Source organism: Anguilla anguilla, chromosome 8 (genome assembly GCF_013347855.1).
Source record: "Anguilla anguilla isolate fAngAng1 chromosome 8, fAngAng1.pri, whole genome shotgun sequence".
NCBI classification, from domain to species: Eukaryota; Metazoa; Chordata; class Actinopteri; order Anguilliformes; family Anguillidae; genus Anguilla; species Anguilla anguilla.
Genome location: NC_049208.1, coordinates 8,087,963 through 8,115,292, shown reverse-complemented (window position 1 = coordinate 8,115,292; position 27,330 = coordinate 8,087,963). Strand labels below are relative to the sequence as shown.

Below are 27,330 nucleotides of genomic sequence, written 5' to 3'. Positions count from 1 at the left end.
AATTGTGAAATGCGCTATGTATGGAAATTTCATTGATTGATTGAACTGGGTTGGTCGTCATTTGAGGTGTGAATGTGTGCCTCTGTGTGTGAGTGTGGGTCTGCGTGTGTGTGCGTGTAGGTCTGTGTGTGTGTGTGTGTGTGTGTGTGTCAGAGGGAGTATCAATCCCCCTCCCTCCTCTTCTCTTTCACTAGATAAAATATGCAGCTTTCTTTTAGTAGTCAGTTTTGGAAACTTGGAAGTTTTGTAACTGTTAGTTGGAATTGGGCATTTGAGTCCCTCATCTAGGCCTGGCGGTCTACATTTCAATTGTGTTATTTTTGAAATATTATATCTTTTGGTTTTTGAATTTTTGGCTTGGCCCAGCTTGGATTACTTTGTAACAAATAAACTATAGTTTGTTGTCTTCTTTCATTAATTTGTCTGACTCTCCATGTCTGGAACATTTGTTAATTGTTTTAAGGTAGTTTAACCTTGTCTTTTGATTATACATGAATATTTGTTATTTATTATGCTGAGAAATTGCTAAACCATTTTTATTGATAGCATTTGCGTTTCTCTGAAAACACGCAAAAACACGCTGGTACAATAAAACAATGATGGTAAATACATATAGTCTGCATCGTTCTGTTGCTACCATAATGAAACATAAGCCGCGTTTCCACCGCAGGAACTATACCCCGGAACTAGGAACCTTTTGAGGAACTCTAAACTAGGGTCTAAATGTTAGTTCCGGGGACTTTATTTCACCCCCAAAAAAGTTCCTGCTCGGGGGGTAGTACTTTTCAAAAGTACAGGAACCTTTTGGGTGGAGCTTGCAGCGCTGAACATTTCTGATTGGTCGAGTACTCGCAGCATTTTTTTGTGTTTTTTGTTTTCAGGCGCCATGTTTAAAAATAAGCAGGCGCAAACCAATTTATTTTCATAATAACTTCAAATCAAACTTATATGTTATGCGGCGCAGTAGCCTACTTTTGGTTATAGCCTGCCAACGTCTTGGAACTATAACGTGTGCTCTTCTGCTCTTTTCTTGCTTTAGTATTAGTTTTATAAAATGCTAAGCATTCGTGCTGGGACAGCATATTACGTACTAAAACATTCAAACGGATTAATTCGGTTGCTGAATATTTTCTTCCGGATTTTCTTTGTTAGCCCGTTGTAATTGACTCAAAACGTTTGATACAGTTACGTGAGGTATGCGGTAGTTCTGCGTAATTAACATTGATGATACAGTAAAAGCAAACTGGAAATCACCTTCCGCACTTTTTGTCAGGGTAAAATAAAAGGTTAATTCTAGTAACCGTCCCTTTAGCTTTTTCAGACTGCCGTAATTTTACTCCATTTTACTGCCATTCTTCAATTCCACGAAAAGACCAGGAAGACTATGGACTAATTTATGGTGCATGGTTCGCATCTGGAGGGCACACTTCGCTGCTCGGCTAGCAGTAACTTCGAAGGAAAGCAAACGGTGGCTGTACCACTACTAATTTACATTTTCACGCAAGTCCGAGTTTTCGTTCTATTCTTGTCATTTTGTGATTAGCCTATATGGAATTGACGACGAGAAAGTAATCAAACAGCAAATTGTTTACACCGTGTGCATGTTTTCTGCTGTTGTTGTCAGTTATACATATAAATGTGAATGCATTCTGTCACTTCGGATGTCAAGACATGAAAGCGAATGTTCGCATAAAAACATAATGAATGTGTTTGAGAGGATATATGAAAATCAATAAATACAAAAGTAACCATATACAGTCATTGTTGGTAACCTGTTGTATATAAGTGGAATAAACCCCTCCGGGCTGTCCCGGTTATAGGAAAATAATGTAGGCTACTTCGGTGGTAGTATGGGGTTACAGAAGAAATCATATGACAGATGGACCGACGACAACGTCGCTTTTTCATACGTCAGTGGGCTAATTTGCCTAATCTTCGCGGTACTTTAGACCCCGGTGGAAACGCAGACAACCATTGGCTGAAGGAACCTTTTAGTTCCTGGTAAAGTAGTTCCTGGGACTGAAAGTTCCGGGTAATTTTGGTGGAAACGCGGCTATACTTTCTTGTATTTACAACTGCAGTTTCTCGCTGCTACTAATATTGAATATAAACAAAAGATGCAATTTATGCTGTAGTCTGTCTATATCTAAATAAATACGGTACTCTGTACACAGGTAGCAGGGATGGCAAGTTGATATTTCGATTTCAGTTTTTTTTTTCAATGTCATATTTATTATTTGAAATATATATTATTATTCTATCTGTCTCTGAGGTGCTCTGAAATGTGCATTCTCTGCTAAGCTGAGCAATGGATTGGAATATGTGTCTGACGCTTTTTTTTTTCTCAGGGAACTGCTATCAGCACATCGATGCACTGCCCCACCTCCAGTCTCCTTAGCTTTGCCACCAACACCCCCTGCCCCCCTCCAGTTAAAAAAATATATTAATAATAAAGTCATATTTTGGTTTTCTTTGTAGTTTACTATTTTTCAAAAACAAAGATAAAAAAAAAATGGTATATAGTTTTTGGGCATTAGTTATATATATATATATATATATATATACACTCACCGGCCACTCCATTAAATACACCTGTTCAACTGCAAACTGCACCCATTAACGCAAATATCTAATCGGCCAATCACGTGGCAGAAACTCAATGCATGTAGATGTGGTCAAGATGATCGGCTGACAGTGGCGGACTCGGGGGGGGGGGGGGGGGGGGGGGGGGGGGTGCCCTCATGGTTAAAAAAGTGTTGCTAAAGTGCCCTCTAGAGTGGCGAAAACAAGAGGAAGTGCCCTATTGGCTGCCCTTCACATGGGAAAAAAATGATTGAGTGCCGTCTAGGGTGCCCCTTCATGCAATAAATTACGATGATGTGCCTTCTAGAGCAAGAAAATTTGATGATGTGTCTTAATGAGTGCCCTTCTAGTGGTGAAAACGTGATGCAGTGCCCTATAAGGTGCCCTTACAATGGTCTAAACTTGACGTTCCCTATGGGTGCCCTTCCAATGGAAAATGGTGCCGTTATGAAGTGCCCTCTATGCCTCCCCTACATGACAGTGTCCCAAAGGGTGCCCTTTCTAGTGGAGAAAATGGGGTGCAGTGCTGTATAGGGTACTCCTATAGGTGAGAAAACATCATGAAGTGCCCAATTAGGTGCTCCTCTAATGGAGAAGTGCCCTTCCAGTGGATCAAATGTGATGCAGTGCTGTAAAGGGTTTCCCTACATGCGTGAGAATGTGGGGAAGTTTCCTAATGGATGCCACTCCAGTGGATGAAAAGTGATGTGCTGCCATATAGGTACCCTTACAATGGGATAAACTTGGTTCCCTACAGGTGCCTTTCTGATGAAAAAAAAACTCATGAAGTGCCCTCTTAGATGCCCTTCCAAGTGAGAACACACGATGAATCATAGCTTTTTGCGCGCTGGTGGGGCCCCATGTCGTGCAGTAGGTGCCTTTTTTATTTTTTCGCCCCTGCCCTTCAAACAATCTGAGTCCGCCACTGTCTGCTGAAGTTCAAACTAAGCATCAGAATGGGGAAGAAAGGTGATTTAAGTGACTTTGAATGTGGCATAGTTGTTGGTGCCAGACGGGCTGATTTGAGTATTTCAGAAACTATTGATCTACTGGGATTTTCACGCATAACCATCTCTAGGGTTTACAGAGAATGGTCCGAAAAAGATAAAATATCCAGTGAGTGGCAGTTCTCTGGGCGAAAATGCCTTGTTGATGGCAGTGGTCAGAGGAGAATGGCCGGACTGGTTCGAGTTGATAGAAAGGCAACAGTAACTCAAAGAACCACTTGTTACAACTGAGGTCTCTGAACGCACGCCATGTCAAACAACGAAGCAGATGGGCTACAGCAGCAGAAGATCACACCGGGTGCCACTCCTGTCACCTAATGAAGTGGCCGGTGAGTGTATATATATATATATATATATATGTGTGTGTGTGTATATAATACTTGCAGCTTCTTTGTATTTATCATGTTAAAAAAACTGTAAAAAAAAAAAATTTTAAATGAAGAAAAACAGCCAAAACCATTTTGAGTCCTAGGGTTTAATTCAGACATTGTGACAATTGTGGTTTTGAGCATGAACTACTGATACACCCCCAGCATCTCTGTTGGATTCAAGTCAGGACTGACTAGGCCACTCCAACTACTACTTTATAGTAGATAGCAGGTGAATTTGTCATTATTCACCTCCCCACAAACAGTCCCCACATAAGTAAACAAACACATGTGCTTAAACAAACACACATCATACCTATGCAAATGGTATCCTCAATGGTCAACAGCACCAAATCCAATTTGTAAAATTTACACTAAGATTAAGTTTCAAATATTGGAACATTTGAGAAGAATATTGTTGATTGAACTGAAAGTTCATGGAATAGGTAAAAGCACACCCCTTTAAATGTTGAATTCAAGCACACTATATCAGTAAAGAAGTTAACACTTGCATTCTTTCAAATAAGTAAACCATCCCTCACATAGTGTTGAAAAAGGCTTGAATTAGGTGCTTCCTACAGATATCATTATAAAGAAAAAAATGTGCCTGTATTGCAACCCTTGCCAATGTATTCATCTAAGGGCCATGGTCAAAAGAACAAATTAAATGCTTTCTTGTTTTTCTTCAGTTTTGTTGAGCTGCATGGTTTTTTTTCTTTTTTAATTTCTTTCACAAACATTTTATATGAACAATTCATGTTTTTGCCAAGTTACTGGATAGACTTGTATACCATTGTATTTGATATATGTTCCGTAATAACCACACACAAGTGCAATGAAACTGGATGCCAAACCACCATCTATTTATATGTGTTCAGGCAGGAAACACAGTTGAGAACTACCGCCATATAACAGGGCCAGACCTGATTAGCTGTCCGCTAAAATCCTCCTTTGAAAAGATGCAAAAAAGGGATGCCCTTTCCAAAAGAGCAGGAATCCCACTTTCCTCAGTGAACACTAAGGGCATATCTGGGCCAGACTGTCAGTCTGAGGTGTGACAGATCGCACATGTCTCAGTGAAAAATAGCGAAAGGAAGGCAGGGAGACGTTAACCAGTGGCTACGCTGAACTCACTCCATGATGCATGAATTTTGCTCCTTTGCCTCCTGGCACACTTTCTACCAGGAAGTGGAAACCCTCTGAGAGGGAAAAGGAGAAATTAAAAAAACATTTTTTTTTTTAAAGGATAAACATTGAAAACATGTGAAAACACTTATTTCTGCAAATATTTACATACTGTCGGTTTTTTTTAAGTGCTTAAATCTTAAATAGCTTTCGATCAAATGTAAATGTTAAAAAAAAAAATGAAGATGAAACCCTGAAAAGATTTGGTTTGCGTTTTCTCTCGCTTGTGGTGGGCTTGAGGTGGCCTGTTATTCTGCGGCACGATGGACGAAGTGATTCAAGTGCAAGTGGCCTAAGCAACAAAGGGAGAGTCGGATAGAACAGTTTAAAGGTTAAAGGAAAGAGTTTTTTTTAGAGTGTGCTGCTCTCCGTTCACTCCTATGTGCCAGAGATCGGGGTACAGTAGATAGTAGTTGATAGTAACTGTGGCCGTTTGGTGGCTTCTTCCACTGGTGGTGCAGTCATTGCCCATCAAGCATTGCACTTCATGCTGAGAGGAAGGAAGTAAACGTTTTAAACTAAACTGCATCATCTCGAGGTTTATATTTTTAGCTGGAGCACAAGCGAGATTCTGTGGTTTGAAAATGGGGAAGGATAAAAAGCATGTGAAAACTACAGTGGCTCTGACGTGCAAAACACAAAAAGAAAAAGATAACGTAAAAACAAAAACTTTTGGCCCAGAGGTGCAGATGCAACATACAAAAACAAAAAGGAGTGGTCCTGAGGTGCAGATGCAACATACAAAAACAAAAACATGCAGCCCTGAAGTGCAAAACACAAATACAAAAAGAAAATGCAAAAACAAAACTTTAAGCCATGAAGTGCAAAACACAAATACAAAAAGAAAATGCAAAAGCAAAAAGGAGCAGCCCTGGGGTGCAAAACACAAACATACAAAAACTAGCAGCCCTGAGGTGCAGATGCAAGATACAAAAACAATAACTAGTAGCCCTGAAGTGCAACAGTGCACTGTATGCAGGTTTTTGTTTTTGTATGTTGCATCTGCACCTCAGGGCTGCATGTTTTTGTTTTAGTATATTTGTGTTTTGCACCTCAGAGCTGCTAGTTTTTGTAGAGCCACCGTAGAAAACGCTTCTTTCATACTGTGGAAGGATAAAAAGGTTTTTAGATGCTGCGTTACAAAGGCTTATATTCTCTGATTGGCCATAATTTGGTGATTGGCAACCATTTGGTAAAGTCTATAGGCATGGCAATGGCTTCTGATTATATATTTGGAGACTCTGTCCCCAAGATGCAACCATGTTTAATAGATCTACAGCTGTGGTCCTTGGATTTTTATTCATCCTCCACCAGGCTGGTTTATCACTGCTCCAGTGATTCAAAAGGACTTAATTATTGATCTAATGGCGAGTGGTGTTTTCTATGTTTTTTCTGTGTTTTTTTGTATTGGTTTGTAAGCATTTAATGACTTGTGAACATGAACAACTGAACATGAACAAGCCTTTATCTTGTTTCATCTGAGAGCAAAACAGCAAGTGAGACATTGGTTTCCTGTTTCACCATAGTGAAACAGAAGGACATAGATAGCCACAACACAGTGCCCTAAGATTAACATGAACCTGGCAAAAGTAGCAGATTCAATACGGTCAATGCAATATAATCTCTGTTGGATTTTAGAAGAATAATTAAGAAAATGTATATTATTAGTTAAAAATCTTTTTTCCCCTCTCTTTAGTACAAAATAATATAATTTTTCAGTTTTTTGAGCATAAAACCCATTACCTGTAGTGTTTATTTTAGACAGCCAATTTTTATCAGGGGCGTCATACTTTTCCTTCAAAGTACCCGGAGGAAAACCAATGCGGACACGGGGAGGACACGCAAACTCCACACAGAAAGGCCCAGGCCAGGATTTGGGACTTTTAATTATTTTCAGAGGACAGCAGAGGATGGCCTTTATTTCTGCTTTTTCACATGTACTGTTTGTGGTACTTCTAATTTTAAGATTCACGCAGGGGCAGGAAATGTGAGTCATACTGCATGTCACTGAAAAAAATTAGCATTAGCTTAGATAGTTTTGTGCAGAAGCAAACACTTCACACTTCCATAGAGAGGCAGTTTGGATCAGTGCAACTGAATCTTCTGTGTGTATATTCGGTTGGAAAGTTGACACTGAAAACCATGCTGGTGTGCGTCTGGCTGGTCAGCAGTCTGATTCACATGATCTCAGGTAAGTTGATCATTTTATTTGACCCATTGATGCTTTCAAAGAGCTTCACTCAAACCTTAAATATAAGCTTGCAGTTACAGCCGTGTGTCTATGTGCTATCTATAATCCCATAGAGGTAAAGAGAGAATGATGCACCGTCTTCTGGATATCATTCTCAACAGCTAAGCCTGCTCTCATTTTCCTTTGTTAAACTGAGTGTAGTTTTCAATATAGGGAAAAAAACCCTGTGTTCCCTTGTGGGCTTGTATGTATCAATTATTAGATTGTGATTGCATTTAAAGAGTCTGTACATAAAACTGTGCATGACTGAAAACAGTTTACTTGACTGATTTGAACCTGAAGTGATTGTTTCTTTGGAAATGTGTATGTCAGGATTCTGCTCAGTTTCTGTTTTCCTGTTATTGCCCGCCAGATGGCGGCACTTCAGTTTTGTGTTTCAGTTCGTTCTCCCTCTTTGGTGTTTAATTGTATTATTGTTTTCAATTATTCAATCATTGTGTTTGCTCCTGTCTCGTTCTCCCTTCCCTCTCTGGTGTGATTGTGAATTGTGCCCTCCTGTGTCTTGTTAGGCCTCTGTCACTTTAAGTTCTTTGTTTCCCTGACTTGGGTGCTGGTTCCTTGTGTTTCTGCCCGTGCGTATCTGCCCATTTATTCTGCGCCATGGTTAAGTGGAAGTTTAATCTTAGGTTTGCACAGTGAGTTTTGATAAGAGGTTCTGTTTTAAACCTTAAATGTCATTTATCTATGTCTCATTAGATTATTTTGATACATTAAACAGCATGCAGCATTTATTGATATTATGGCAGAATCAAGTACAACATCCCTTCTGCAATGTTTGAGTACTTCAAGGCTTGCTTCACAAGGGTGTCTTCAGCAACAACTAACCAATGTATTGTAACTGGAATTCTGTACTCATATCTCTCAAACTCAAGTCATTATCACAGTAATGATTGTCATAATTATTGCCTATTGCATCTTGTAAATTGTGAACCATATGACTTCAAGCTATAAAACGGAAGGTGTGGGAGGGCCTAGGTGAGACATCCAATCAGGCATGCTTATATCTCATAATCTCACCTCTCTCTCTCTCTGCAGGCTGTGTTCTTTCTGGTTCTAAACCCAAAGACATCACTGGGTTCACAGGAGACTCAGTCGTCCTGCCCTGTGCCTGTACTAATGTGCAGAAGAAACCTGAATGGATCAGATGGATTGTACACCCAGGAGGCCCAAGCACTGTTATATTTCCACAAAGTCCTCGCAGTGTCAACGATCACTACAAACACAGAGTGCAGGTGTTGGACCCCAATTCCCCTGGAAATTTGTCTCTCCGTCTCTCAAATCTCACTCTATCAGATGAGGGAGATTACAGGTGTGAAGCATCTAGACCCAATTACAGAGACATCAGTCTCACAGTGATAGGTAAATTTGACCACATTTGCCCATAGCATGTCATGGACGGGGTGACACTGGGTGACACAAGGCCTCTATGAGTTTTATGTAACCTTATAGTAAATGTATTTGTTTCATTGCACAAACATGCAGAATAAAAATCATCATTATAGAATGAGTCATATTTCGTCTGCGCCAAGGTTGAGCGGAAGTTTAATCTTAGGTTTGCACAGTGAGTTTTGATAAGAGGTTCTGTTTTAAACCTTAAATGTCCTTTATCTATTTCTCATTAGATTATTTTGATACATTAAACGGCATGCAGCATTTATTGATATTATGGCAGAATCAAGTACAACATCCCTTCTGCAATGTTTGAGTACTTCAAGGCTTGCTTCACAAGGGTGTCTTCAGCAACAACTAACCAATGTATTGTAACTGGAATTCTGTACTCATATCTCTCAAACTCAAGTCATTATCACCGTAATTATTGTCATAATTATTGCCTATTGCATCTTGTAAATTGTGAACCATATGACTTCAAGTTATAAAACAGAAGGTGTGGGAGGGCCTAGGTGAGACATCCAATCAGGCATGCTTATATCTCCTAATCTCACCTCTCTCTCTCTCTCTGCAGGCTGTGTTCTGTCTGGTTCTAAAACCATAGACATCACTGGGTTCACAGGAGACTCACTCGTCCTGCCCTGTGCCTGTACTAATGAGCAGAAGAAACCTGAATGGATCAGATGGATTGTACACCCAGGAGGCCCAAGCACTGTTATATTTTCACAAAGTCCTCCCAGTGTCAATGATCACTACAAACACAGAGTGCAGGTGTTGGACCCCAATTTCCCTGGAAATCTGTCTCTCCGTCTCTCAGAACTCACTCTGTCAGATGCGGGAACATACAGGTGTGAAGCAGATAGGCACAGCAGAGACATCAGACTCACAGTGAAAGGTAATTTGACCACATTTGCCCATAGCATGTCAAGGACGGGGTGATACTGGGTGACACAAGGGCTCTATGAGTTTTATGTAACCTTACAGTAAATGTATTTGATTCATTGCACAAACATGCAGAATAAAAATCATCATTATAGAATGAGTCACATTACTTCTGCGCCAAGGTTGAGTGGAAGTTTAATCTTAGGTTTGCACAGTGAGTTTTGATAAGTAGTTCTGTTTTAAACCTTAAATGTCCTTTATCTATTTCTCATTAGATTATTTTGATGCATTAAACGGCATGCAGCATTTATTGATATTATGGCAGAATCAAGTACAACATCCCTTCTGCCATGTTTGAGTACTTCAAGGCTTGCTTCACAGGGGTGTCTTCAACAACAACTAACCAACATGATGTAACTGTAATTCTGTACTCATATCTCTCAAAGTCAAGTCATCATCACCGTAATTATTGTCATAATTATTGCCAATTGCATCTTGTAAATTGTGAACCATATGACATCAAACTATTAAACTTTAAACAGCTTTTTTGAGCATACAACCCATTACCTGTAGTGTTTATTTTAGACAGCCAATTTTTATCAGGGGTGACATACTTTCCCTTCGAAGTACCCGGAGAAAAACCAATGCGGACACGGGGAAGACATGCAAACTCCACACAGAAAGGCCCAGGCCAGGATTTGGGACTTTTAATTATTTTCTGAGGACAGCAGAGGATGGCCTTTATTTCTGATTTTTCACATGTACTTTATGTGATACTTCTAATTTTAGGACTGACACAGGGGCAGGAAATGTGACTCATTCTGCATATATGGTAAATAGACTGCATTTATATAGCGCTTTTATCCAAAGCGCTTTACAATTGATGCCTCTCATTCACCAGAGCAGTTAGGGGTTAGGGGTTAGGTGTCTTGCTCAAGGACAATGCGACATGCCCAGGGCGGGGTTTGAACCGGCAACCCTCCGATGCCAGACAATCGGTCTTACCTCCTGAGCTATGTCGCATATTATTGGAAAAAAATTAGCATTAGCTTAGATAGTTTTGTGCAGAAGCAAACACTTCACACTTCCATAGAGAGGCAGTTTGGATTAGTGCAACTGAATCTTCTGTGTGTATATTTGGTTGGAAAGTTGACACTGAAAACCATGCTGGTATGTGTCTGGCTAGTCAGCAGTCTGATTCACATGATCTCAGGTGAGTTGATCATTTTATCTGACACATTGATGCTTTCAAAGAGCTTCACTCAAACCTTAATTATAAGCTTGCAGTTACAGCCGTGTCTAAGTGCTATCTATAGTGCCATAGAGGTATAGGGAGAATGAGGCACAGACTTTCAACTGCTAAGCCTGCTGTCTTTTTCTTGTGTTGAACTGAGTGTAGTTTTCAATATAGGGAAAAAAACACTGTTCCCTTGTGGGCTTGTAAGTATCAATTATTAGATTGTGACTGCATTTAAAGAGGCTGCACATAAAACTGTGCATGACTGAAAACAGTGTACTTGACTGATTTGAACCTGAAGTGATTGTTTCTTTGGAAATGTATATGTCAAGATTCTGCTCAGTTTCTGATTTTCCTTTTATTGCCCGCCAGATGGCGGCACTTCAGTTTTGTGTTTCAGTTCGTTCTCCCTCTTTGGTGTTTAATTGTATTATTGTTTTCAATTTTTCAGTCATTGTTTTTGCTCGTGTCTCCCTTCCCTCTCTGGTGTGATTGTAAATTGTGCCTTCCTGTGTCTGGTTAGCCTTCTGTCTATTTAAGTTCTTTGTTTCCCTGAGTCGGGTGCTTGTTCCTTGTGTTTCTGCCCGTGTGTATCTGCCCATCTATCTGCCCGTGTGTATCTGCCCGTCTATCTGCCCGTGTGTATCTGCCCGTCTATCTGCCCGTGTGTATCTGCCCGTCTATCTGCCCGTGTGTATCTGCCCGTCTAAATGCCCGTGTGTTTCTGCCAGTCTATATGCCCGTGTGTTTCTGCCCATGTGTTTCAGCCTGTGTGTATCTGCCCGTGTGTGTTTAGGCTTGTATGTCTGCCTGTGTACTGCCTGTGTGTTTCTGCTCGTGTTCTGCCTTGTTGCGTATCTCTGTTATTCAAGTTTTTCGAGTTCCCTGCTTTTTTTAAAGTTTTCGTGAAATGCCCCTCGTGGACTTTTGTTTGTTCTATTTTCCTTTTTAAAAAAAAGTAAAGTCTTTGTTTAAACTTTCCTTTTGAGCTTAGTGTTGGGTCCTTACTCCAAATCCTGACAGTATAGTGCAAAATGTCAAATATATATTACAAAAAATATATTCACCCCAGCGGGCATTTAAATCCGAAAAGGGGTTAAACTCATGCCCCTAACTCGATGACAAACTCTGAAATTCATGGAAAAACTTCTGATTTTAGAGTAAAGAAACACATTTTTTAAACTTTGAACTCATATCTATGAACACTAATTAATATGTTCTGGATAAAGGTAATTATCTAACATGAAAGGAGTACTGTTCCTATACTAATTGTAAATAATTGCAAACAAAATGCATTTTAACTCATTGAAAACCCAAAGTGCCAACTACCCAATGAACAAATGGTGATTTGTACTTATTTGAAACATGTTTATATTACGTTTATATGACATATTGGAGACATTATTGTCCAGAGTGGCATACATGCTTATTTCCCTGACCATTGCTGTACAACCACCAGGTCTTGACAGACCACAATAGAAATAATCTTTTGGCTTCATAGTGTTTTATTCCTTCAAATTCTTTTGGTATTTGGGGCATCTCTGCTCAGAGTGGCCACATGTATTTTTAAATGATCTTCAAAGAAAAGAAAGAATTTAAATTAATCAATCCCCATACAGGAGACTCATAATAAGTCACTCTCTGTTGCAGGCTGTTCTCTATCTGAACCCACAGAGGTCACTGGGTACACAGGAGGCTCCGTGGTCCTGCCTTGCTACTGCACTGAGGGACAGCCAACACTAAAATCTGCCAGATGGTTATTTTTTCTAGGTGGTTCCCATATCACGCTTTGGTCATATCCTAATACAGTGAACGACCTCTACAAACACCGGGTGAATATTTCTAAAACCCCTGGAAACCTGACTCTCCATCTCTCAAATCTCACGCCGTCAGATGCGGGTTCATACAGGTGTGAAGCAGATGGACAACACAGAGACATCAGACTGACAGTGAAAGGTAAATTACATTACATTACATTACATTACAGGCATTTGGCAGACGCTCTTATCCAGAGCGACGTACAACAAAGTGTATAACCATAACCAGGAACAAGTATGACGAAACCCCTAGAGAGAAGTACCGGTCCAAGTACAGGGAACAACCGCATAGTTCAACTTGGACCCTGATGGTTAAACTGATTAACACTAACAACGAGAACGGCAACCACGCAATCTATGGAAAAATAAAAATAAATAAAAATACAAGTAGTCGTTAAGACAGGCGCATCAACCAAGTCACCTATGAAACAGCTGCCTAGTTACAACCCTAAGTAAATGTATCTTTAAAACTATAATGAGTTGTGTGAAATCTTCAAATGACAACATTATATAAGCTCTCATAGATTGATGCCCTATTGGCTGCATGTGAACTGGGTGGGTGGGACATATTTGACCATGGCATGATTTTTTTTTGTTTAAGATGCTCTGTTAAGGAGACAACAACAACATGGTTCTCTGAAATTTAGCTACCAGATGAAAAGTTCTTTCATTATCTCTGAGAAATATAAGCAAGGTTTATTTCAGCTGTGGAACACACAGTTTTCCAACAATTATAAAACACCTTGACACAGAGGTGCCTCTGTACTGAAAGTCCAAGCTCACAGTGACTGCAGTGATAGCTCTCTGGACTACGCTCCCACGATCTGTTATACTATAGATATCTTTTCTTCATATGTTTTCCCTCTATGCTTTTGAGTCACCAGTACTGCTGATGGAGTTATGCTTTACTGCCTGCAGTCTGACCTATAGAGAGTGCTGATGCTAATGTCCTCTATCAGTATACTCACCTGCATTACCTGCATCATTTGCATTACCGCTCTGTTACGTCCCCAGCCTCTGCTTGCCTGGGTAGTGCAGGTGGAGGTAATACATAATTGCTTAATTGCTTGATTGCCTCCACCTGCCTGTGGCCCAATATAAGCCCTGCAGTATGAGGCTGGGGAGATCTTCTTTGGGGTTTCTTTTGTGTGGTTTGCGTTTGGTAGGTTTTTGTGAAAACTCTTATTTTGTGAACTTTGTGGGTTGTCTGAGTTTGTGTTTTAGATCAGTTTCTGTCTGTTTTTAGTGATTTGGACTTTGTTTGTTGCGGCCCTTCGAGCCGGCCGTAACATGCTCACTGATGACAGACTGAGGCCTGCTTGCACCTGGTGTGCTGCTGGCAGTAACTACGGCAGCAGCAACCCTAAATACCCAATGTGTACCACCAGGGGCGCCTTACGTGTGGGCGGAGTTTAAGACAAATCCAAGGGCCCTGACCGAAAGAAGCCCTCAAAAAACTGTGCCATAACTGTGCAGTGATAGGGTGGCCCGGGATCATGGGGCCCCAAAGTCCCTGGTGGTGACCCCATGCACCAGCACTGTACCAGAGCCCTAGTTTAATGGTGCAAAATGTCGGCAAACAGTTCTAATGGAATCGAGTAAATGGCACATGTTGTATACATGAACGTACATAAAATGATATATTTTCATCCTCGTTTTTTGACGTTTGCGTTGGGTGTGTGAAACCACAGCAGGATTGATCTTTTGTGGTGTTAATTTTTTCAAACACTGCACAGAGATATTTCAGCACAGTCTGGCACTAAGAACCTGGTCTTACCCACAACTTGAAATGTGTGCCAGCAATACCACAGGACCTCTATAATGGCTGGTTGTTAAAAAAAATAAACATTTCCTTGCTGTGCTTCTGCAGAAATTGACAATGGTGTCACAACCCAGTCTCCAGGCATAACCAAGCACACATCCACACGTGGAAGCAAGCCAACCTCAAAAACTGAGATCTCTGAAGACCTGAAAAAGTCCATCTTGTACGCAACCATTGCTGCTGTTGTTGCCGCGGTCGCAGTGTGTGGGGCTGTGTTATTTTACTGCAGAGTTAGGTCCAGGAAAAATGCACAAGTGGAATCCAGAGAAGAACAAGAGATGAGGACCGGGGAGCAGGAGGAGGAGGACAATGCTGATTCAGTGACATATTCTACTGTTGTTCACAGTAAACCTGTGAAAAATACAAACATCCAAAATCAAAGTGAAGACTCCACAGAATATGCTGCCATTAAACTTGGAATGTCATCAAATTCATAGAAATACACCTTGTACACACACACACATTCACACAAACACACACACACACACACACAAACGCATTCATATATGCACATACACGCACACCATCTGTAGCAAAGAGAGCAGTTTGTAACAATGAGATCATTTATATTAATGTAAACAATGTGTTTGTGAATTTCTTTTGTGAATCATGTAAAGTATATAGGATCAGGATGAAGTTCTATATTATTTTGTATTTTGCATCTTAGTACTTCTAGGTGCACTGCATTATAGCATGATGCTAGTTTAACTTGCAAAAACCTCTGATTATTAATAATCGTAATGATAAAATTTTGCATTAAAAATGTATGTGTATTGATACTGTAGTATTTCTTTATATTATCGCATGTGCAACAATGGAATGGAATTGTGGTATGAGCATGTATAACTAGCTTATTATTTAATGTATGAAATTGTTTAAATAATATATCTGTGGAGACAGAAAATCGCTAATACCAATGCATTTGTTCCATTTTTATTTCAGAAGGTATACTAGCTAGTTTGCTCATTAGCTGGACGAGTAGGCTACCCAAGTTGGTTAGCAAGCTACCAGCAAATAAGCTTGTGATAGAGATTGTTTGCTGACAAGCTCACAATATTGTTCCAGAAATACACACACTAAGGTTAATCAAGGAAACAGTTTTCCTATGCTAATGTGAGACCAGCCACATCCTCAGATTATGAAGCGTGGGGCTTTATTTATGAAAAAAGTGTGCAAGCATTGACATAAAAGCAGCTTCGTAACTTACCGTTAAGTGAGTTGTGGTAATGTCCAAATCAACAAGGAAAGCTTTTACAAAGCAAATAGCCTACTATACATACCAATGTGGTGTGTGCTTATAATAAATGCCAGTTAGGTGGCTGTTTCTTTTCCATTAACCACTTGAAGCGTGCAAAAGATGATACTATGCCAATGCAGCAAGCAAATTAGCTGAGCACATTTAACATTAAGCCCTTAACTAACTTAAAAAGCCAAACACGTTGATGATTACAATGAATTTCTTTAACAAATATTATAGACCATTTCAAATCCATAAGGTCACCCCAAAAGTAGATGGTTTTCAACTCCATCTAGTGTCCCTAATCTCCAAATCTGAAGCTCTCTCCTTGACCTCCGTGGGTACCAACCCTCTCGTTGTCCCTTTTGATGGCATTGAGTAAACATATAACAGCAAAAAAGATGTTGTTTGTTATAGCAAATCAGAGGTGGCATAATTGTTACAGCAGCTAAATTATTTTGGGCACCTAGCATATAATTCCCTTTACAATTGATTCAGAAATCATACTACCCCAGTGTGCATTGGGTAAGAGGCAGGATTACACCTGTGGATAGGCAGCCAGCATATCACAGGGGACACACACCATTCACTCACACGCTCATACCTATGGGCAATTTAGAGTCTCCAATCAGCCTACCTGCATGTCTTTGGATTGCGGGAGGAAACGGGAGTACCCGGAGGAAACCCATGCAGACACAGAAAGGGGCTGGGATTCGTACCCAGGACCTTTTTGCTGCGAGGGGACAGTGTTTCCCACCGTGCCGCCCCACAAATAAGGTGCACATTTTTAATTGTAAAAACTATAATAAATTTTTATTTAATTTAATTTTATTTATTTCTGCTTTTTCATATGTGCAGTTCAAGGTACTTCCCATTTTAGGATTCACGCAAGGGCACACAAAGTCCTCTAAAAAGAAATAAATAAAAATGTATAACAGCTGTGCTGCTTTCCCGCCAGTGCAACCAGCAATCAGCCCATTACCCCGGCGTGCATGCCACACGCGGATCCCAATCAAACAATTCCCCCGTGAATCCAGCACAGCAAAGCCGGTGGCTTGTCAGGCTCACCTCCTGACATGAAGGCTTTCCTCACTGGGGGCCCTAAGCAGTCTTGTTGAGCGGGGGTGGAGGGGGGGAGGGGGGTGGGAGTTGGGGGGTGGGGCACTCTTTGAATATGTTGAGCGTTGGGGGGGGGCGCTCTTTGAATATGCTGAGCGTTGGGGGGGGAGGGTGCTCCTTGAATATGTTGAGCGTTATTGTGGGGGGGGATGCTCTTTGAATATTTCGAGCGTTAGGGGATATCATTGCGATAGGAGATGAATACCGCATGGGGGCCCCCTGGTGGCCACGGGGGCCCTAAGCAGCCACTTAGTTCCCTTATGCCTTGGGTCGGCCCTGGTTTGGACATTACCAAAACTCACTTAACGGGAAGTTATGAAGCTGCTTGTGTGTCAATGTTTACTTTTTTCATAAATAAAGCCCCACGCTTCATGATCTGAGGATGTGGCTGGTCTCACATTATCATAGGTATGTGCATTTCTGGAACAATATTGTAAGCTTGTGAGCAGACATAACCTCCATCACAAGCTTATTTGGTGGTAGCTTGCTAATCAACTTGGGTAGCCTACCCATCCAGCTAATGAGCAAACTAGCTAATATACCTTCTGAAACAAAAATGGAACAAATGCATTGGTATTAGCAATTTTATGTCTTCACAGATATATTATTTAAACAATTTCATACATTAAATAATAAGCTAGTTATCCATGCTCATGCCATAATTCCATTCCATTGTTGCACATACGTTAATATAAAGAAATACTACAGTATCAATACACATACATTTTTTAATGCAAAATATTAGAATTTTATCATTACAATTTTTAATAATCAGAGGTTTTTATAAGTTAAACTAACGTCATGCTATAATGCAGTGCACCTAGAAGTACTGAGACGCAAAATACAAAATAATATAGAATTTAATCCTGATCCTATATACTTTACACAACTCACAAAAGAGATTTACATAGCTCAGGAGGTAAGAGCAGTTGTCTGGCAGTCGGAGGGTTGCCGGTTCAATCCCTAGCCCTGGACGTGTCAAAGTGTCCCTGAGCAAGACACCTAACCCGTATTTGCTCCGAACGAGCTGATTGGTACCTTGCATGGCAGCCTTTCACCGTTGGTGTGTGAGTGTGAGTGTGAGTGTATGTGTGAAAGGGTGAATGAGAGGCATCAATTGTAAAGCGCTTTGGATAAAAGCGCTATATAAATGCAGTCCATTTACCATTACCAAATTTTGCGTGTGCATATGTGAATGCTTTTTGTGTGCGTGTGTACGAGGTGTATTTCTATAAATATGATGACATTCCAAGCTTAATGGAAGCATATTCTGTGGAGTTTTCACTTGGATTTTGGATGTTTGTATTTTTCACTGTTTTACTGTGAACAACAGTAGAATATGTCACTGAATCAGCATTCTTCTCCTCCACTTGCTCCCCGGTCCTCATCTCTTGTTCTTCTCTGGATTCCACATGGACCTAACTCTGCAGTAAAATAACACAGCCCCACACACTGCGACCGCGGCAACAACAACAGCAGTGGTCGCGTACAAGATGGAGTTTTTCAGGTCTTCAGAGATTTTCTTGCTTCCATGTGTGGATGTGTGCTTGGTTATGGTTGGAGACCGGGTTGTGGCTTCTACAAAATAAAACCTTTGTCAATTTCTGCAGAAGCACAGCAAGGAAATGTTGTGTTTTTTTTAAACAACTGCCCATTATAGAGGTCCTCTGGTATTGCTGGCTTACTATTCAGGTTGTGGGTAAGACCAGGTTCTTAGTGCCAGACTGTGCAGGACCATAGAATCAGCTGAAATATCACCATGCCGTGTGTATGCACAAATTGCAACCCCAACAGACCAATCCCGAAGTGGTTCCATTGGGCTCTGTCACTGGCATGGTACAGTGCTGGTGCACAGGGTCACCACCATGATCCCGGGCCACCCTATCTCTGTACAGTTACTGTTATTGTTTCTTTAACAGAGCAACTTAAACAATTAAAATTCAAGCCATGGTCAAATATGTCCCACCCATCCAGCTCACCTGCAGCCAATGGGGAATTAACCTATGAGAGTTTATATAATGTTGCCATTTGAAGATCCCATTTAAAGTTTTAAAGACAAATTTACCTTTCACAGTGAGACTGATGTCTCTGTACTTCCCATCTGCTTCACACCTGTATGTACCCTCATCTGACAGAGTGAGATCTGAGAGATGGAGAGACAGGTTTCCGGGGGAAACTGAGTCCAACACCTGCACTCTGTCTTTGTAGCGATCCTTGACACTGGGAGCAAATATAACAGTGCTTTGGCCTCCTGTGTGTGCAGTCCATTTGACCCGTTCAGGTTTCCTCTGCATATCAGTACAGGCACAGGGCAGGACGACTGAGTCTCCTCTGAACCCAGTGATGTGTATGGGTTCAGAATCAGACAGAACACAGCCTGCAGAGAGAGGTGAGATTAGGGGGTGGGATTAGGAGATATAAACACGCCTGATCAACTCAACTTTGGCCCAGAAGTACTGCAATGTACTTCATTCCAGAACGGTGATTTGTACTTCCACATTTTAGTGGAATGAAACAAATACATTTACTGGGTGGTTACACACAACTCATAGAACCCTTCCAGTAGCACTCCATTCATGACATGTTATTGGCAAATATGGTCAAATCTACCTTTCACTGTGAGAGTGATGTCTTTGAAACTGGCTGGAGATGCTTCGCACCTGTATTTATTCCCATCTGAAAGAATGAGATATGAGAGACGGAGAGACAGGTTTCCTGGGGTGGCAGAAATAATCACCCGGTCTTTGTATCGGTCGTCCACATTATTAGAATACGTCCAAAGTTCGATACCGGAAGAACCAGGATTAAAAATCCATCTGGCAGTGTTCAGTGTTGGCTGTCCCTCAGTGCAGTAGCAAGGCAGGACCACGGAGCCTCCTGTGTACCCAGTGACCTCTGTGGGTGCAGATAGAGAACAGCCTGCAACAGAGAGTGACTTTTTATGAGTGCCCTGTATGGTGATTGATTGACTGATTGAATACAGGACGCTCATAATAAGTCACTCTCTGTTGCAGGCTATTCTCTATCAGCACCCAAACAGATGGGTGCCTTGCTACTGCACTGAGGGACAGCCAACACTGAACACTGCCAGATGGATTTTTAATCCAGGTCCTTCCGACACCAAATTTTGGTCGTATCCTAATACAGTGAACAACCACTACAAAGACCGGGTGAATATTTCTACCAACACTGGAAACCTGACTCTCCGTCTCTCAGATCTCACTCTGTCAGATGGGGGTACATACAGGTGTGAAGCATCTACAACCATTTACAGAGACATCATTCTCACAGTTAAAGGTAAATTTGACCACATATGCCCATAGTTCTGAAATGAACCACATTGCAGTACTTATACGCCAAATTTGAGTTGAAGTTACAAGTTTGCACAGCCAGTTTTGATAAGAAACTGAAATTTCCATAATCTGATTCTCATTAGAATATTATGATATTTTAAATTGCATGTGGCATTTCGAATCAAGTTCAACATCCCTTCTGCAATGTGTGAGTACTTCATGGCTTGCTTCACAGGCATATCTTTAGCAACAATTTCCTGCCAATGGCAGTCGCTACCAAGACAGAGTGCAGGTAATGGACTCCATTTCCCCTGGAAACTTGTCTCCCCATCTCTCAGATCTCATTCTGTCAGATGGGGGTACATACAGGTGTGAAGCAGATGGGCACTACAGAGACATCAGTCTCACAGTTATACATAGATTTGACCAGCTGTGTTTAAAAGTTTAAATGGGCTGTGGGAAATGTCGTCTTCAAATGACAACATTCCATGGGTGGGACATATTTGCCTGTGGTGCTGTATGTGAATTGAGATTAAACTGAAGGTGTGGGAGGGCCTAGCTGAGACATCCAATCAGACGTGCTTATATCTCTTAATCCCACCCCCATATTCCTCTCTCTCGCTCTCTCTCTCTCTCTACAGGGTGTGTTCTGTCTGATTCTGAACCCATACACATCACTGGGTTCACAGGAGACTCAGTCGTCCTGCCCTGTGCCTGTACTGAAGTGCAGAGGAAACCTGAACGCATCATATGGACTGTACACCCAGGAGGCCAAAGAATTGTTATATTTTCACCAAGTCCTCGCAGTGTCAACGATCGTTACAAACATAGAGTGCAGGTTTTGGACTCCATTTCCCCAGGAAACCTGTCTCTCCGCCTTTCAGATCTCACTCTGTCAGATGGGGGTACATACAGGTGTGAAGCAGATGGAAACCACAGAGACATTAGTCTCACAGTTATACATAGATTTGATGAGTTGTGTTTAAAAATGTAAATGGGCTGTGGGAACCCTTCAAATGACAACATTCTATGGGTGGGACATATTTGGCTGTGGTGTTGTACGTGAATGGAAATTTTCTGGGCCTTTCCCAGTTATATTGTACAAGAGTATTGAATAGGAGACCTACACATTTCTATTGATTTTTTACCCAGAATAAACACACAAAAATGAGTTTTACTTCCGAAATAATCTGACATCACTTTTTTTCAAAACAGTCTCCTTTTTTACCTTCAGCAATAATAACTGCAACCAAATGCTTCCTATAAGTTGATATCAGTCTTTCACTAGCTATGGAGGAATTTTACCCCACTATTTGCAGAACTGCTTTAATTCAGACAAATTTGTGGTTTTGAGCATGAACTTCTCGTTTCTGATACAGCCCCAGCATCTCTGTTGGGTTCAAGTTAGGACTGACTAGACCACTCCAACACTTTTTTTTTTTTTTTCAGCAATTTCGATGTGGATTTTCTTTAGTGTTTAGGATCATTGACTTGATAAGAGAATTGCGTAGTTTAATTCATGAAACATGCGTACAACCATATTTGATCATAAAATGTGTGTAACAATGTTTCCACACTGATGAAGCTACAGAGAAGTATGGGGAAGATTGGTCAGATGTGACCTCTACAATGGCAGCTGTATGAGACCAGGGGCCTCAGATCAGGAAGATTTTCTATATTTCTTTATTTTTTTCACAGGTAGATGAATGAACCTAAAAGCGATGAGAGAACCTAATGTGAAACACATGTGGTTAAACAAACACGCATCATACCTATGCAAATGGTATCCTCGATGGTCAACAGCACCAAATCGAATTTGTAAAATTTACACTAAGATTAATTTTCAAATATTGGAACATTTCAGAAGAATGTTGTTGATTGAACTGAGAGTTCGTTGAATTTAAGCACACTATATCAGTAAAGTAGTTAACACTCGCATTCTATAAAATAAGTAAACCATCCCTCACATAGTGTTGCAAAAGGCTTGAATTAGGTGCTTCCTACAGATATCATTATAAAGAAAAAGTTTTGCCAGTATTGCAACCCTTGCCAATGTATTCTTCTAAGAGCCATGGTCGAAAGACAAATGAAATGCTGTCTTGTTTTTCTACAGTTTTGTTGAGCTGCATGGTCAGCATACAGCCAGTAGACTTTTTTTCTTTTTTTTTCTCCACAGTGTCATTTCTTTCACAAACATTTTATATGAACAATTCATGTTTTTGTCAAGTGACCGGATAGATGTATACCATTGTATTTGATATTTGTTCCGTAATAACCACACACAAGTGCAATGAAACTGGATGCCAAACCAACATCTATTTATATGTTTTCAGGCAGGAAACACAGTTGAGAACTACCACCATATAACAGGGCCAGACCTGATTAGCTGTCCGCTAAAATCCTCCTTTGAAAAGTCGCAAAAAAGGGATGCCCTTTCCAAAAGAGCAGGAATCCCACTTTTCTCAGTGAACACTAAGGGCATATCTGGGCCAGACTGTCAGTCTGAGGTGTGACAGATCGCACATGTCTCAGTGAAAAATAGCGAAAGGAAGGCAGGGAGACGTTAACCAGTGGCTACGCTAATATGACTCCGTGATGCATGAATTTTGCTCCTTTGTCTCCTGGCACACTTTCTACCAGGAAGGGGAAACCCTCAGAGAGGAAAAAGGAGAAATTAAAAAAACATTTTTTTTTTAAAGGATAAACGCTGAAAACATGTGAAAACACTTCTTTCTGCAAATATTTACATACTGTGGAAGGCTGAATAGGTTTTTTTTTTTTTTTTTTAAGTGCTTAAATCTTAATGGGTTACAGCTTTCGATCAAATGTAAATGTTAAAAAAAAAAGAAGATGAAACACTGAAAACACCAGAAATGATTTGGTTTGCGTTTTCTCTCGCTTGTGGTGGGGTTGAGGTGGCCTGTTATTCTGCGGCACGATGGACGAAGTGATTCAAGTGCAAGTGGCCTAAGCAACAAAGGGAGAGTCGGATAGAACAGTTTAAAGGTTAAAGGAAAGGGTTTTTTTTAGAGTGTGCTGCTCTCCGTTCACTCCTAAGTGCCAGAGATCGGGGTGCAGTAGATAGTAGTTGAAATTGTGGCCGTTTGGTGGCTTCTTCCACTGGTGGTGCAGTCATTGCCCATCAAGCATTGCACTTCATACTGAGAGGAAGAAAGTAAACGTTTTTTAACTAAACTGCATCATCTCGAGGTTTATATTTTAAGCCCTGAAGTGCAAAACACAAAAAGAAAAAGAAAACGCAAAAACAAAAATTTTCGGCCCAGAGGTGCAGATGCAACATACAAAAACAGAAAGGAGTGGTCCTGAGGTGCAGATGGAACATACAAAAACAAAAACATGCAGCCCTGAAGTGCAAAACACAAATACAAAAAGAAAATGCAAAAACAAAACTTTCAACCCTGAAGTGCAAAACACAAATACAAAAAGAAAATGCAAAAACAAAAAAGAGCAGCCCTGGGGTGCAAAACACAAACATACAAAAACTAGCAGCCCTGAGGTGCAGATGCAAGATACAAAAACAATAACTAGTTGCCAACAGTGCACTGTATGCAGGGTTTTGTTTTTGTATGTTGCATCTGCACCTCAGGGCTGCATGTTTTTGTTTTTGTATATTTGTGTTTTGCACCTCAGGGCTGCTAGTTTTTGTAGAGCCACCATAGAAAACGCTTCTTTCATACTGTGGAAGGATAAAAAAGGTTTTTAGATGCTGCATTACATAGGTTTATATTCTCTGATTGGCCATAATTTGGTGATTGGCAACCATTTGGTAAAGCCTATAGGCATGGCAATGGCTTCTGATTATATATTTGGAGACTGTGTCCCCAAGATGCAACCATGTTTAATAGATCTCCAGCTGTGGTCCTTGGATTTTTATTCATCCTTCACCAGGCTGGTTTATCGCTGCTCCAGTGATTCAAAAGGACTTAATTATTGATCTAACGGCGAATGGTGTTTTCTATGTTTTTATTTTTTATTTTTTGTATTGGTTTGTAAGCATTTATTGACTTGTGAACATGAACAAGTGAACATGAACAAGCCTTTATCTTGTTTCATCTGAGAGCAAAACAGCAAGTGAAACATTGGTTTCCTGTTTCACCATAGTGAAACAGAAGGCCATAGAAAGCCACAACACAGTGCCCTAAGATTAACATGAACCGGGCAAAAGTAGCAGATTCAATATGGTCAATGCAGATTAATCTCTGTTGGATTTTAGAAGAATAATTAAGAAAATGTATATTATTAGTTAAAAATCTTTTTCCCCCTCTCTTTAGTACAAAATAATATGATTTTTCAGCTTTTTTGAGCATACAACTCATTACCTGTAGTGTTTATTTTAGACAGCCAATTTTTATCAGGGGTGTCATACTTTTCCTTCGAAGTAGCCTACCCGGAGGAAAACCAATGCGGACACGGGGAGGACATGCAAACTCCACACAGAAAGGCCCAGGTCAGGATTTGGGACTTTTAATTATTTTCAGAGGACAGCAGAGGATGGCCTTTATTTCTACTTTTTCAGATGTATTGTTTGTGGTACTTCTAATTTTAGGATTCACACAGGGGCAGGAAATGTGACTCATACTGCATGTCTTTGAAAAGAATTCGCATTAGCTTAGATAGTTTTGTGCCGAAGCAAACACTTCACACTTCCATAGAGAGGCAGTTTGGATCAGTGCAACTGAATCTTCTGTGTGTATATTTGGTTGGAAAGTTGACACTGAAAACCATGCTGGTATGTGTCTGGCTAGTCAGCAGTCTGATTCACATGATCTCAGGTGAGTTGATCATTTTATCTGACCCATTGATGCTTTCAAAGAGCTTCACTCAAACCTTAAATATAAGCTTGCAGTTGCAGCCGTGTGTCTAAGTGCTATCTATAGTGCCATAGAGGTATAGAGAGAATGAGGCACAGACTTCTGGGTATCATTCTCAACTGCTAAGCCTGCAGTCTTTTTCTTGTGTTGAACTGAGTGTAGTTTTCAATATAGGGAAAAAAAACACTGTGTTCCCTTGTGGGCTTGTAAGTATCAATTATTAGATTGTGACAGCATTTAAAGAGCCTGTACATAAAACTGTGCATGACTTCAAACAGTGTACTTGACTGATCTGAACCCGAAGTGATTGTTTCATTGGAAATGAATTTGTCAGGATTCTGCTCAGTTTCTGATTATCCTTTTATTGGCCGCCAGGTGGCGGCACTTCAGTTTTGTATTTCAGTTCATTCTCCCTCTTTGGTATTTAATTGTATTATTGTTTTCAATTATTCAGTCATTTTTTTTGCTTGTGTCTCGTTCTCCCTTCCCTCTCTGGTGTGATTGTGAATTGTGCCCTCCTGTGTCTTGTTAGGCTTCTGTCTATTTAAGTTCTTTGTTTCCCTGACTCGAGAGCTGGTTCCTTGTGTTTCTGCCAGTGCGTATCTGCCCATTTCTTCTGCGCCAAGGTTGAGCGGAAGTTTAATCTTAGGTTTGCACAGTGAGTTTTGATAAGAGGTTCTGTTTTAAACCTTAAATGTCCTTTATCTATTTCTCATTAGATTATTTTGATACATTAAACGGCATGCAGCATTTATTGATATTATGGCAGAATCAAGTACAACATCCCTTCTGCAATGTTCGAGTACTTCAAGGCTTGCTTCACAGGGGTGTCTTCAGCAACAACTAACCAATGTATTGTAACTGGAATTCTGTACTCATATCTCTCAAACTCAAGTCATTATCACCGTAATTACTGTCATAATTGCCTATTGCATCTTGTAAATTGTGAACCATATGACTTAAAGCTATAAAACTGAAGGTGTGGGAGGGCCTAGGTGAGACATCCAAACAGGCGTGCTTATATCTCCTAATCCCACCTCTTTTTCTCTCTGCAGGCTGTGTTCTGTCTGGTTCTGAACCCATACACATCACTGGGTTCACAGGAGACTCAGTCGTCCTGCCCTGTGCCTGTACTAATGTGCAGAGGAAACCTGAACGGGTCAAATGGACAGCACACACAGGAGGCCAAAGCACTGTTATATTTCCTCCCAGTGTCAACGATCGCTACAAACACAGAGTGCAGGTGTTGGACTCCATTTCCCCTGGAAACCTGTCTCTCCGTCTCTCAGATCTCACTCTGTCAGATAGGGGTACATACAGGTGTGAAGCAGATGGGCACTACAGAGACATCAGTCTCACAGTGGAAGGTAAATTTGACCACATTTGCCCATAGCATGTCAAGGACAGGGTGACACTGGGTGACAAAAGGGCTCTATGATTTTTATGTAACCTTACAGTAAATGTATTTGTTTCATTGCACAAACATGCAGAATAAAAATCATCATGATAAAATGAGTCACATTACTTCTGTGCTAAGGTTGAGTGGAAGTTTAATCTTAGGTTTGCACAGTGAGTTTTGATAAGAGGTTCTGTTTTAAACCTTAAATTTCCTTTATCTATTTCTCATTAGATTATTTTGATACATTAAACGGCATGCAGGATTTATTGATATTATGGCAGAATCAAGTACAACATCCCTTCTGTAATGTTTGAGTACTTCAAGGCTTGCTTCACAGGGGTGTCTTCAGCAACAACGAATCAAAGTGTTGTAACTGGAATTCTGTACTCAATCTCACAAACTCAAGTCATTATCACTGTAATTATTGTCATAATTATTGCCAATCACATCTTATAAATTGTGAACCATATGACTTCAAACTATTAAACTGAAGGTGTGGGAGGGCCTAGGTGAGACATCCAATCAGGCATGCTTATATCTCCTAATCCCACCTCCATCTCTCTCTCCCTCTGCAGCGTGCGTTCTGTCTGATTCTGAACCCATACACATCACTGGGTTCACAGGAGACTCAGTCGTCCTGCCCTGTGCCTGTATTGATGTGCAGAAGAAACCCGAACAGGTCAAATGGACTGCACACACAGGAGGCCAAAGCACTGTTATATTTCCACAAAGTCCTCCCAGTGTCAACGATCGCTACAAACACAGAGTGCAGGTGTTGGACCCCAGTTCCCCTGGAAACCTGTCTCTCCGTCTCTCAGATCTCACTCTGTCAGATGAGGGTACATACAGTTGTGAAGCATCTAGAACCATTTACAGAGACATCATTCTCACAGTGAAAGGTAAATTTGA

At 40.7% G+C, this 27,330-nt stretch overlaps 2 protein-coding genes across 2 annotated transcripts in view; both read left to right on the top strand.

Moving 5' to 3' along the window:
- The first annotated feature begins 6,069 nt into the window (after positions 1-6,069).
- LOC118233566 (hemicentin-1-like) overlaps positions 6,070-27,330 on the top strand; it is an 86,020-nt gene continuing 64,759 nt past the window's right edge. Inside the window, exons 1-4 of the mRNA XM_035429324.1 lie at positions 6,070-7,334; positions 9,358-9,516; positions 26,228-26,389; positions 26,997-27,320. Coding sequence (XP_035285215.1) covers positions 7,145-7,334; positions 9,358-9,516; positions 26,228-26,389; positions 26,997-27,320 — 835 coding nt within the window. The 5' untranslated portion in view covers positions 6,070-7,144. The remainder of the gene's footprint in view (positions 7,335-9,357; positions 9,517-26,227; positions 26,390-26,996; positions 27,321-27,330) is intronic.
- Positions 10,711-15,454, top strand: LOC118233920. Its single transcript, XM_035430040.1, has 3 exons — positions 10,711-10,878; positions 12,553-12,858; positions 14,590-15,454. Exons 1-3 carry the CDS (start codon positions 10,830-10,832, stop codon positions 14,976-14,978), a joined length of 744 nt encoding a protein of 247 aa, XP_035285931.1. The 5' UTR covers positions 10,711-10,829; the 3' UTR covers positions 14,979-15,454.

What these genes read in the sequence shown, in the direction of transcription:
- LOC118233920 (XM_035430040.1), top strand. Translation starts at nt 10,830, where the DNA reads ATGCTGGTATGTGTCTGGCTAGTCAGCAGTCTGATTCACATGATCTCA. An exon ending in TCTGATTCACATGATCTCAG is followed by an intron (nt 10,879 to 12,552) that starts GTGAGTTGATCA and finishes TCTCTGTTGCAG; the next exon opens with GCTGTTCTCTATCTGAACCC. An exon ending in CATCAGACTGACAGTGAAAG is followed by an intron (nt 12,859 to 14,589) that starts GTAAATTACATT and finishes GTGCTTCTGCAG; the next exon opens with AAATTGACAATGGTGTCACA.